Below are 13,548 nucleotides of genomic sequence, written 5' to 3' on the forward strand. Positions count from 1 at the left end.
TGGGTTAAGCAACGAGGATGTGGGATGCCGACTCTAACACCATGTAACTTTTCCAAAAGGGATCTTAGATATAGATGGAGGACTCTTGTTATTGTATCTCACATCAATGCAACACAATCTTATACATTTCTATGTATGCCAAAGTATCCCTTCTCGCTATAAGGGTTGTTTTGGATAGCAAACCTATGACGCCACATATATCTTACATGATATCAGAGTCGATGTCTAGCTCCCCAATGATTTAACACATGATTGTCTATATTCATCGAGCCTCCTCTTAGAGGCAGTGTTAGTGTATCCCATGTTGGTACTACACGATCTTATATGCCACTAAATATGTTGGAATATCCTTCTCTCCATAAAAGCTCTTTTGGAGAGTAAACTAAAGATTCCACATATATCTTACAACTCCAACATATATAGACTAACATGACTATCTTTACACTAGAAGAATTTATTGAAACTTAATTCCAATTATAATAGTCTACATTGCATGAAATAACATACAAGGAGGTCAAGGAAGTTTGGAATTTTTTGTTAACAAACCATTCAACCAAAAAGATCAAATTTGTTATGAAACTATAAATGAAACCGATTTTAAAATTCTTCCTTTATAAATTTGTCAAATTATTTGGTATTTCTTTTGTAAACTTAGAGAGGACTTAAAAAACGGTGATGATTTATACATATAATTTTTTAGCCATACACTATAATTTATGTTTTATATAGTTATACAGTATAATCATCTAAAACAAAAATTATTGTGTATGGATCTCTCATTAAAAAAAATCAATACACATATTTTTTTGGAAAACAAAAGGTGAACGAACTAAAAAGCCGTGCTTTTATAAAAGTTAGACTAATATTGTTAACCTTTCTAGAAGTATACACGCATATATTGAATCGTGAAAGTATCACAATTTGAAATTAAGTGTTCTTACATGTGATAACACCAAAATGTCCAATTTCGATACATCTACATGGAATCCTTTTTTTTAAACGACAAATATACTCTAATATAGAATGGGCCACATGCTTAGCAAGTAGCTAAACATGAGCAAATATAGGAAAACATCGTAATACAAAAGGTTAACAAAATGGAGATATACTCCAATCTATTCACATATTCAATACTTGAATAGTTTTATATTTGTACCACGTATATGTTTGGGAGATCACCTCATCCGCGATTTGTGTTGGCCACATCCTTGTTTGTTTGAACACCTTGTTGTTTCTAGCACCTTGTTGTTTCTAGCCTTCCAAATAAACCATAAGAGTGCGTATGCTACTGCATTCACGTTGTTGAATTGAAGGGCAAATATCTGACACCATTTGAAGATAACTACATGGAATCCAACATCAAATTATTAGTAGCATATCAAATTGGGTGTGTTATTATTTATTTTACATCAAACACATTATATTAAATATTTGACGTCAAACCAACATATGGCATATCACTACAAAATATTATCAGATGTTTTAAAATAAGTTCGATATAAAATATAATATATATATATAATTTGTCACGATTATTTTAACAATTTTTCAAAACCTAAAATTTTCTAGATTAAGAAAATAACAAATTACATGTTATAAATGTTATAATTTAATAAAATAGTATAATAGTAATAACAAAAATAAATAAATAAATAAATAAGATGTTGCTTGATTATTGCAACATTCAGTCATTCAGAAATGTGTTGTAAGATGATGACAAAAGAGAAGTAACTAGTAAGGTTCTGAATGCTTGGTCGCTTTGGGGAATCTCTTGAAATGGGAAAGTATTGGGGCCTACCTTGATTCTATGAAGTTATGGTCCTCGTAATAAGCTTTAATGTCATTTGACTCCCTGCTAATTTTAGAAATTGCTCTTATAACCCTATAGTGAGACACATAGTAGTCGTCACTTATTACATGAATACAGTCACTTTTTATTAACCTTACTTATTAACTGTGGAGTCATTTAATTTTAGTGGAAAAAGTGTTTTCGTATAAAAGATTATGTTCTAATCATCGGATTTATATAACTTTTTTTCAAGTTCTAATCAAATTGCTAAATATAAAACATTATTGGTGGTTGCAAAGATGAATAACTTTTTTTTCCCAAAAAAATGTTACTTGTTTCATTCTATTATCCTTATGTTAGTTGTTTCTATTTATCTAAATTATGAAAGTTCACCAATCGATTTATTTAGCAGATAATAATATGCTCTTTCTCCTTCTTGTCATGATCGATGAAGATATTTATGTTAAATATAAGAGAATAAGAGATCATTATATGACAATGTTTTGATGGTAATAATGAATCCCTTATATTCTTGTATGCTTCTTGAACAAAAGGATTTACAGTCAATGATATAAAACAATGGATTTGTCATAGAAAACTTTGTAAAAATTATGTTAGTTTTCTGTGAATACTTTGCTTGTCTAGTTCTAGTAATAGATTGAAGTAACTTTGTACATTCATTCCTGTGAGACAAACAAATAGCAAAAGTAAAACTTTCATCCCACACCAACTTAGAAAAGAAAAAGAGGGGAACACTTTATTTATTTATTTATTTATTAAAATTGATCCATTTTCATCGAGGGAAACACTTTATTTATTTATTTATTTATTAAAATTGACCCATTTTCATCGAGGGAAACACTTTATTTATTTATTAAAATTGACCCATTTTCATCTCGTGACCCGACTCAACGTTATTGAGGTCCACTCGAGTTCATTGTTTAGTATGGTTAATTATATGTTCACACTAGAATCCTACGTAGTTGATAAGGTTTTTTTACTATGTGATTTTTTTTTGTTGATATAAAGGAAAATGAAAGAGTTAGATATATACTTTGACACTTTTGTCCATATGAGACAAACAAAGATAGGAATATTGTTATGACAAGTGTATACAATCAATGAAAAACAATAGAATAATACAAACAAAATTCAATTATATACAGTGTAAAAAAAATAATTCATAGAAAACATACTTGAATAATGATTACACACAAAATTACAATCTCGGAATTTGTAAAAGATTGAGGCATGCACGTAGTGTCCTAAAGCAAAAAAATTCAGGGTATGGATCTGACTTAAGGATACAACAAACAATCCAAAAAGTGATATTGAATCTTTGAAAATTTTTATGTTTCTTTCATTGTTCCAGAAAACAAATTGTAAGAAGAATATGAGAGAGTTTTGCCAACCCCAAAATTGTTCTTTGGTGATCCATTTATAGGTATAGATTGACAGTTTATAATTGTCTTTCCTTTCAATAACTGCTAAACCCGAAAATAATTGTCAAAGCAATTAAACCAAATTTAACATATTTAATTATAAATAAAAAGTCAAAACCGAAATTAATATTTAAAAACCGATTTAATTAGTCAATGAGACCCAAAAGTCATTCTTTTAACCATTAAATTTATATTTTAACTCAAGTCTTTTGTTCAAGACCAATTTTTTAACTATCCCAATCATCAAATCCAACTCAATCTCTTTAACCCAAACTTTTGGTCTAATTAGTAAACAACTAAGATGGAGTTTTATAAAGGACTAGAAGTTTCTTCTATCTTCCAAACGTGGGACAAGTCTCACAAAAGCAATTTACACTAACAAAGTTCCAACAAAGATAACTTTACATAAAAGAATTCTTCCCTAGAAAATGTATTCACAATCTCTTTGTTGTTCCTTCTTTGAGATTAAACTTTTTTTTAGGTTGGAGATATGTTTATTTTTCTAGTTTATAAGTTGAATTAATAGTGACCATTGATAAAATTTAGTATATGAATGACAAACATCTTCCCTTTAAACTATATTGAAAGACAACTTACAAACAAAGCCACTACAATATAACTCATTATCTTTTTCAGCATAATTTCATTATTTTGGTTAAAAAAAAGCATCACTGGGTTCCATTTTTGTGACCATTTAGCATGTTATGGAGTCAATTTTTAGGAGTTGACATATTTGTTGACATGATATTTATATGACATGATTAGTTGATATTATGATATGTCATTTTGGTTGGTAAAATAAAAGAACTAACCTAAAGTGTATTGGATTCGAAAGACTCCACTACCTCCTTTATGGACTTAACAAACACATACCGATTAGACGGATATAACAATTTTCATGTTGATAATTAACTAAAGATATTTTAAATTACCTCCAATCTTTTATGCTTATAATTATTCCTACCCACTAAAATTATGACAAATCACCATTTAATTTAATTTTATTTGATATATTTCTAATATAATCTTAATGAGTTAGTTAAAAAAATATAAAATGATAACACATGTCATAATTTTATTGAGTAGGAACATTTATAGGCATAAAAAACAGAAAACAATTTAATTTCTCTTAAATAAAACTAGAAAGGTCAGAAGCTTTCAATGTTGTTTCCGAATCGATAAATATGACAGACGTAGAAAGTGCAAGGATGACAAGCCTGGGCTTTGTCCTGGACCGTTTTGTTCATGTTTTTATGAAAAAAATGTAAAAGTTTTCACTGGAATGACCAGAAGTGTGAAAATGGCTAAAGAATTAAAGCGGTAGGAATTAGCAAGTTTTTAGAAAAGGGATCAAAGTTGTCCAACCGTTAAAGTTTTGTGGTCAAACTTTAAATATTAAAAGGTTCCTAAATAGAAAAGGGATCAAAGTTGTCAAACCGTTAAAGTTTTGTGGCCAAACTTTAAATATTAAAAAGTTCCTAAAAAATGTAAAAATATCGATTATAAGGACCAAAAGTGTCAAAATGGCTAAAAAATAAGGATCAAAGTTGTCAAATCGTTAAAGTTTTATGGCCAAACTTTAAATATTAAAAGGTTCCTAAATAGAAAATGGATCAAAGTTGTCAAACGTTTTGTGGCCAAACTTTAAATATTAAAAGGTTTCTAAAAAATGTAAAAATATAGATTACAATGGTCAAAAGTATCAAATAGCTAAAAAAATGAGAATCAAAGTTGTCAAAGTATAAGGATCAGTTCTGCTAAAAAATAACATAAAGTTTAGGGACTAAAATAAACAAAAATTATGAAAACTCACTATTCATAAGAAACAATTTCCATAATATATATATATATATATATATATATATATATATATATATATATATATATATATATATATATATATATATATAGTAAAAAAGGACCATTCAAAACTTTTTTCAAATCCTCAGGGGAGCTAATTGTAAAATAAATCCGTAAAAAACAATCTAAAAAAGGTGAGATATATTAATTAATTAATTAATAAAAAAATCTAACACAGATTTGGTCCACTTGAATTGGTGTGTATACTATATATATATTGCGTTGAATGCGTTGAGTTGAAAATCTAACTTTGATCAGCGAAAATGGCGTCCGGAAAGGCAATAGATCTGGTGAAGAACGAACTACCCGTGGACGAGGAGTCGGTGGTGTTTTCCGGTGATCTCCGTACCGGTCTTGTCCTCGTCGATATCGTTAACGGCTTCTGTACCGTTGGCGCTGGAAATCTGGTAAAACTTTCCCTCTCATTTAAATTTTCGCAATTTCATCTCTCATCTCTCTCTCTCTCAATTGTGCAATCGATCGCATATGGTTATGGTTGCTGTAACATGTTATAATCCATCCAATCGGTCTCTCATCACCTTCAAATTCATATGTTCTATTACCATTGATGAATAGCAATAAGTACCTATCGAGCTCTGAACGAAATTTTTATAGATCATGGAAGTGGTTTCGACTTCTAACCTAAAATTGATCTTACAATCGACCACATTACATTCAATTTAACTGTTTAATCGATGAATGCGATGCTAAATTATGCTCGTTTTCTAATGCGTATCATGATCTTGTTTCAGGCTCCAAGAGTACCTGATAAGCAAATATCTGGAATGGTTGATGAATCAATACAACTTGCGAAAGTGTTTTGTGAAAAGAAATGGCCTGTGTTTGCTTTCCTTGATTCTCATCATCCAGATATCCTTGAACCCCCATATCCTCCTCACTGTATAATCGGGACAGATGAATCAAATTTGGTTCCTGGTAAATTTGACTTTTCTTCATCTCAAGCTACTTTTTGTTGTTCTAATTTTGACTTTTTGTAGGCTTACAATGGTTGGAAAACGAGTCGAATGTGACACTTAGACGAAAAGACTGCATTGATGGATTTCTTGGTTCTTTCGAGAACGATGGATCAAATGTGTTTGTAGATTGGGTGAAAACACACCAAATTGAAGTTGTAAGTATTGTGTTTCTATATCATGCAATCAAACAAATAGTAATTTATATCCACTTTTTTTTTTTTTTTTTTTTTTTTAGATTGTGGTTGTAGGTATATGCACGGATGTATGTGTATTGGATTTTGTTTGTTCTACACTCTCTGCAAGAAACCGTGGTTATCTTAAGCCTCTAAAGGATGTGATTGTTTATTCTCGTGGATGTGCAACTTTTGATCTTCCACTACATGTTGCAAAAGACATCCCTGGTGCTCTTGCTCATCCTCAGGTACCCATGTCTTCATTCATGCAAATTTGTCAGTGTCCCACATCAGCTAGACACAGTCACATCTGTTCTCATTAAGAAAAATCTCCTATTGTGGTGGGCCCCATTGGTTTTCAACCAATTGTGAACGATAAAATAATAAAAACAAAATTAGTGGGTCCCATAGATAATCAAAGCTCATACCAAGTCCAATTTGTCTCTATATATGTTGGAGAGAAACTCATTATTTACCATTTTGCCACTTAACTTTAAATCTCACAACAGGAACTAATGCACCATGTTGGGCTATACATGGCAAAAAGCAGGGGAGCTATTGTGGTGTCAGAAGTGTCATTTACACCATCAAAGAAGTGATCTTCCCATTCCCATGTTTATGATATTTAAAAAGCTATCAGAATCACAATTCATAAATGATGTCACTTTTTTTTTTTCTTTGTGTATATGTTCCATGTTTTTTAAACTCAGATACATTCTTGTACAATGGTTTTTATATATTTATATGGACATACATCCACCTTTCTTTGATCTTGATTTCTTAGGGCTGCTCATACAAGAAAAAAAGGAAGACTTTTGTGTCTTTGACTTAACCCCAAAAAGGAACGACTTCAAGGGTATTATCGACTTACTCGAAGATAATTTCCCCTTTTGTTGTTGATTCGGATTCTTCAAAAGCCCAAATTCCTTTTCTACCCTTTCCAAAGTCTTCTCCAATTCAAGTTTTATAGCAACCACATGATCTAAACTTGCTTCAAGTTCTTTACTAATTTCATTGTGTTCTTGTTTCTTTTTCATAATTTCACCTTGGAACTTTGCAGCCTCTTCATGGCTACTGAACTTAATTCCCTCCTCGATATTCGATAAATACGCGAATCTCATCCTTAATTCATCTTTTAGCAACATACTTTCCTCCAACCATATTGTAAGTTTACTCTTTATATCTTTAAGATTTTTATATATCAACTTAATATCTGACCTTGATTTCACCTTTTTAATCTCATCATTCAGATCTTCAATCTGGGTTTTGAATTTGTGTACCTGATGGAAAGCAGTGCTGAATCTCAACCAGAAGTTAACATTCTCATCAAGAATCATATCCATGGCGGAAAAAGCTTGAGCTTCTTCATCAATGGTGGTCTTGCTCTCATCTTCATGAGGTATGTTTTCTTGAACAAGTCTCAACTTCTGTTTTAATCCTTGGTTTATTTTCTGTTCTTCACTCAATTTCTTCTTAGTATCCTTGTAGTGTCTCAAGATCGTGATGTACTCTTCTAGAATGATCTTATCTTTGTCTTCAATCCCATTCAACAACATGGATTGCCAACTAATGTCAATGTTCTTTTCTTCTGATTTTGATTCAACAGCTGTTTCGTTGCATACACAAGTATGATCACTTTCTTTTGGTAGTTCGTCTTCTATTTTTTGAATCTGTGTTTGAAATTCGTCTTCCATTTTTTGAATCTGTGTTTGAAATTCGTCTTCCATTTTTTGAATCTGTGTTTGAAGCTCGTCTTCCATTTTTTGAGTTTGAGTTTGAAGATCGTTTTCAAATTTTTGAGCTTGTGTTTGCATATCGTCTTCCATTTTTCGAATCTGTGATTGAAGATCATCTGCTTCTTTTCTTAACATGTCTGCAAGAACAGTTTGGGATGAAATCGAGGATTCTAAAGTAATCACCATGTTCACAAGCGTATCAATCGTATCTGCCAATTCTGTAATTTTTTCTGGATTCTTCGATACGCCTTCCAAGCTTTGATTTGAGACGTTTCTGATTTCCAGTTCTTGTTCTTGTTCTTGTTCTCGTTCTAGATCTGATTCCGAATTATATTTCTGTTTGATTGATTTGAGTTTTTGCTTAGCTTGATCGAATCTCTGGTGCTCTAATTTAACATCGTACCTTAATTTCTTTTGATGATCTTGTAACATAGCTAAGGTCTCTTGGCATGACTTCAAAGCTTCTTCCGCCATTAAAGTACCTTTATTGTCTTCTTCGATTTTCTTACATATTTCATATTCATCTTCTAATCTGCAAATCCTCTGTTGATTTTCGATTATTTGGGTTTCCGCATCCCAGTACTCAGCAAGGCTGTTCTCGTAATAATTCTTCATGGAATCCTTCAAGGTTTCCATCTCCAGGATTTGCTTTTGAAGATTATCAATCTCTTCGAGAGCATCGTCTTTCGTCAATCCAGATTTCAGAGGACTTTGATTTTCCTTTTCTTCGCTCGTCTTTGTTGCTTCGATCGTCTTTGATGCATTGTCGAGAACACAATTCACGTCTTTGTTAACAGGTTTTGGGGATTTAGGGATTTTGATTCGATTTTGACGATTGAGTTTAGGTGTTTTCGGAGAATCGTAGTTGAAATCATCGTCGTCTTCGTCGAGGCTTAAATCGACTTTTTCCGGACAAATTGAAGCAATGGTGGTGTTCGCTTTCTGCAAATCGCCCGATAATTTATCATATCGTTCAGCTAATGCTCGATAAGCACGAAGAGTTTCCTCGATGAAGCTTATAACATCCGGCCGGTGTCTATAATACATCTCCGCCCTTCTAGCGAATGAATCGCCATCGTTTTGAATCAAATTCAGAACGTGATCCACCTTCATATCCATATCTGCAAAAAAAAAAAAAAAAATCATACAAAAACTCGTTACATTTTCCGGTGATTTCCAAATTCGGATAAACAATCAAGTAATCGATCGATCCGAATGATGAATCACCTTGGAGATTTAGTTCGAGCCATTTGGACTGCTTAGTTCGAATGTGACTAGCCCACCACCACGAATGCCCGCCGCCTATTGCTTTCTGTAACATCTTCTCCGATCAATGACGTCCGTCAGATCTGCTTTCCTTCCTCTTGTTTTACTCCGTCGTGTTTTCTCTCCCCTCCAGTTTAACGCCGGAAAATCCACACGGAGGGGAGAGAGAATGAAGAAGAGGAAGAGAAGTTGGAGAGAAAATTGTGTAGCAAACCAGACAAAGAGCAAAAGGGTAAATGGGATAATTAGGCAACACTAACAACAACAAAAATTGTTTTTCTTGAGGCAAATTAGGAAACATTGAGGGTGATGGGGAATGTTATGAAGAGAATTTGGCGCTCAAAATAGAAATGATAATAATATGTTGAGAGGTTATTTAGCGCCAAAATCTTTGCACCACCTACAAATATATGGAGGTTGGGAATTTGGATTTTTTTTAATGCCACATGTATAATCTCTTAAATAAAATAATAAATCATATTTATGATATTTTATAAACATACCATGTTATTGAGAAATTTTAAATAGTTAAGTTCATTGGTATACATGATTTCTATAAACCATAAACCCTAAATCACATGATTGATTAGGTATTTAATTTGAGTAATTTACATTTTACACCCGTCCTATAAAAAGGGATGGGTATGAACATGAAGACATCTTGAAAACAATAAACTTCTCTTTTTATTAAACCCTACAAACTTTTATGTTATATTGATACATTTGTCTTCCTAATTTAAGGGGTTTATATATACAATAGCTACTTTTTTTTATTCTTATTATTTAAAAAACTAGCCAAAATTAACAAATTTCTACCGATAACCATGTATTTATAGGATGTCTTTTGAAATTGGCATAAATTTACATTGTTTTTGGCATTTCGCAATGTCCATAAATATATTGAGGGTGCCTTGCGAAATATTTATGTCCTCTGTGAAATGGGTTGTCATGGGTCGGATGTGGTCCTTATATTTAAGTCGATTTTACTATGAAAACTCAATTTTTCTCTCGACATTTTGCAAAACTAAGAAACACTCCTAGCTCATATAGACTAAAAAGGAACATGGGCTTATTCAAGTAGGTTTTTCTTATGTAATAGTTTAGATTCACACACACACACACACACACACACACACATATATATATATATATATATATATATATATATATATATATATATATATATATATATATAGGGTTGGGTTCATTTGAGACCGCCTATATTTTGTGAGGCGTGAGGACCAAATCTTAACCCTTGATCAAAACTGATATGTGGTTTAGATTTAATCAAAAAAACAAAATACTAGCGGTGGCAATTTGTGTAAATAACACAAACTTTGTAATTAACTAGAAAACACGGAGAGGTGGAAACGTAACGTGGCACATTCACAAACACATTCATATGATGTTCATTTCCCAAAACCCTTTCATCAATCGGAAACCCTTCCAATCACAAATTTGTTTCAGATTAACCCTAAATCGATTGCAAAGTCAAGCTCTTTATTCTGATTTTAGCTCAAATTCATCCTCTGATTCATACTCGAAACAAATCCTAACCGATTCACGTAGCCAAAAACGTTCAGAAAACCCTCGGTTAATCTCAATTATCAACAAATTCTTATTACTTCAAATTCATAACTTCAACCTTCTTATTCAATCTCGATTATCAACGATTCCTTCACAAAACATGTATTAATTTAAGCTATTCAAATTTCGGATTGTGTAATTGAACCGATGAATAATTTGGGTTGTACAGATTCTAAGTCGAATAACCCTAGTATATCAAATTAAAACACATATCATATCACCGTTGTTAACCATTCTCCCAATTGAAGCAAAGTGAATCAAAGAGAGTTAATTTTGGTTTCTTGTTTACAAAAACTGAAGATCAAACCTAGAAGATCGCTAACGAATCAAAATCATATATACCGGTTCTTTCTTTCCTTAATCTATCATCCTTTAAATTCACATAAACCCTATCCTTTTAAATAGAAGGAATCGACGACCATTCAAAATCATAAACCTTAATTATGTTATTCAGATTGTTTCATTCTAGTTTTAAGAATCGACTTTAGAACTCATACCCATCAAAGGCTTGATTTCACCTTTCAACAATGTCTTATTCGAGAGAATCAGATTCCAATTCCCCTTCTCAATATAAAAGATGAATCACCAATGTCATTATATGAAGTAGATAGAGTGATTAAAATAACATGTACTGAAGTCTAGTCTAAAGAACCAAAGAGAAGTAGTTAATTCAAAAATAAAGGACATAAAGCTATTTTCCAACAAAAACTCAATCTTTAGCTTTCAAAACAATATTCTACTAGTTCTGATTTTGTATAGTGCAATATCTAATCATTTTGTTTTGTTTTGTATATGAGCTTCTAGTATACTTTTATAGTAATTTTGAGTTTTGTATGCTAGAGTTAGTATTCTATCCATTCTAATTTTGATGATGAATTGCTAAATATCGAAATTGTTGATGAGTTTTTCATTGATTCTTGTTGATATTTATTTTATAATAGAAAAATTGATGAATAATTGCTGAAAATTGATCATGTACGATAATCCTTTGATAATATAGAATTGATGATGAATTGTTGAAAATAAATGTTGAAATCTAGAAATTCCTTATCAGTGTATGTAAGATAGAAAATGATCATGAATTGTTAAACATTGATGTTTAGTACAATATTCTAGCCATTTTGATTTTGTATAACATATTATTCTAATCATTTTGATTTGTGTAGTAAAAGTTTCTAGTTTTTTGGTTTTGTGTATTAGCTTGTAGTATAATATTCTAGTCCTTTTGGTTTTGTATATTCGAGTTAGTATGGTAGTCATTCTCATTTTTATGTTGAATTAATGAAATCGATTGATTATGAGTTGTTGATAATCCTTATGTAATAGCAAAATTTATGATAAATAACTGAAAATTGATCATTGTTTTTAATCCTTTAGTAATAGCAAAAAAATTTGATGATGAATTACTGAAAATCGATGTCTAAAATCAATTATTTATGATAATCCTTCAGTAATAGAGAAATTGATGATGAATTGTTGAAAACCGATGTAATCTCAAAATTACTTATAGATGTCTATAATAGAGAAAGTGAAGATGAATTGTTAAACATTGATGTTTAGTACAATATTCTAGTCATTCTAATTTTGTGTAGTATATTATTCTTTTAATTTTGATTTGTGTAGTAAAATATGTAATTTTATTTTGTATATTAACTTCTAGTATAATATTATAGCCATTCTATTTTCTATATTAACTTCTAGTATAATATTTTAGCCATTCTGTTAAGTATCATGTCCATTCCCATTTTATCATAAATTGTTGTAAATTGATTGCCGATGAGTTGATAATCTTATTTAATAGCAAAGTTTAGGATAGATTAGTAAATTGTTGAAAATCGAAACTTGTTTATAATCCTTCAGTAATAGCAAAATTCTTTGATGATGAATTGCTGATAATCGATTTTCTGATATGAAATTATATAAAATCGATAAGTAATCAATCCTTTATGATAATCCTTCGGTAGTAGATAAATTGAAGATGAATTGTTGAAAATTAATGTTGAAATATTGAAATTCCTTATTGATGTCTGTAATAGAGAAACTGATGATGAATTTTAAAGCATTGATGTTTAGTACAATATTATATTCATTATGATTTTATATATCATAGTATTCTAGTCATTTTGATTTGTGTAGTAAAATATTCTAGGAATTATGTTTTATATATATATTTGCTTCTAGTATAATATTCTAGCCTTTCTGAAACTATGTTGCTAAGAAGTAAGTACATTGTTTATAGTAGTAGAAAGATTAAAGTATGTTGCTATTTTTCGTAATTCTATATATTCTGATATGGCATGCTTTTGGTTCATAATTGATATTCTACCATTCTGATATGATAGATCGTATGGTACTTCATAACTTATTATTCAATTGAATATTATGATTTCATTTAATAAGTTATACTTATAATTTTAGTGTCTTATTGTTTTTCAGGAACATGAAGAAATGTTTGAAAAGGTCTTCTAGAAAGTTTTTGTAGAAAAAGAGAATATGGAATAAATTGTTTTTAATTGTATATCGATGTTTCCAAATGAAACTAGAACATGGCATTGGCAAAACAGTTCAATGACTTATTTTCAAGTACAATTTTTTGAAGTACCAATAAGCCAGAAAGTGGATAAGCGCATGTTGGAAAGTGGCAAAACAGTTCAATGACTTAAAATCAACATATATGGATACATTTGTGAAATTAAATAAGAAACTCACTTTGGAGCA

At 30.7% G+C, this 13,548-nt stretch overlaps 2 protein-coding genes across 2 annotated transcripts; one reads left to right on the forward strand and one right to left on the reverse strand.

Moving 5' to 3' along the window:
* Positions 1-5,316: 5,316 nt before the first annotated feature.
* LOC145031689 (nicotinamidase 1-like) lies at positions 5,317-13,548 on the forward strand. Its single transcript, XM_078980291.1, has 7 exons — positions 5,317-5,498; positions 5,844-6,027; positions 6,090-6,223; positions 6,304-6,489; positions 6,751-7,405; positions 7,492-7,640; positions 13,267-13,548. Exons 1-5 carry the CDS (start codon positions 5,355-5,357, stop codon positions 6,838-6,840), a joined length of 738 nt encoding a protein of 245 aa, XP_078836417.1. The 5' UTR covers positions 5,317-5,354; the 3' UTR covers positions 6,841-7,405; positions 7,492-7,640; positions 13,267-13,548.
* LOC145031688 (protein NETWORKED 2C-like) lies at positions 6,628-9,554 on the reverse strand. Its single transcript, XM_078980290.1, has 2 exons — positions 9,205-9,554; positions 6,628-9,098 (listed from the first exon to the last, which is right to left on the reverse strand). The coding sequence occupies exons 1-2, from the start codon at positions 9,296-9,298 to the stop codon at positions 6,982-6,984; spliced, it is 2,211 nt and encodes a 736-aa protein (XP_078836416.1). The 5' UTR covers positions 9,299-9,554; the 3' UTR covers positions 6,628-6,981.

Source organism: Lactuca saligna, chromosome 2 (genome assembly GCF_052625555.1).
Source record: "Lactuca saligna cultivar CGN05327 chromosome 2, ASM5262555v1, whole genome shotgun sequence".
Taxonomy (NCBI): Eukaryota; Viridiplantae; Streptophyta; class Magnoliopsida; order Asterales; family Asteraceae; genus Lactuca; species Lactuca saligna.

What these genes read in the sequence shown, in the direction of transcription:
- LOC145031688 (XM_078980290.1), bottom strand. Translation starts at nt 9,298, where the DNA reads ATGTTACAGAAAGCAATAGGCGGCGGGCATTCGTGGTGGTGGGCTAGT. An exon ending in GCTCGAACTAAATCTCCAAG is followed by an intron (nt 9,099 to 9,204) that starts GTGATTCATCAT and finishes TTTTTTTTGCAG; the next exon opens with ATATGGATATGAAGGTGGAT.
- LOC145031689 (XM_078980291.1), top strand. Translation starts at nt 5,355, where the DNA reads ATGGCGTCCGGAAAGGCAATAGATCTGGTGAAGAACGAACTACCCGTG. An exon ending in TGAATCAAATTTGGTTCCTG is followed by an intron (nt 6,028 to 6,089) that starts GTAAATTTGACT and finishes GACTTTTTGTAG; the next exon opens with GCTTACAATGGTTGGAAAAC. An exon ending in GTGCTCTTGCTCATCCTCAG is followed by an intron (nt 6,490 to 6,750) that starts GTACCCATGTCT and finishes ATCTCACAACAG; the next exon opens with GAACTAATGCACCATGTTGG.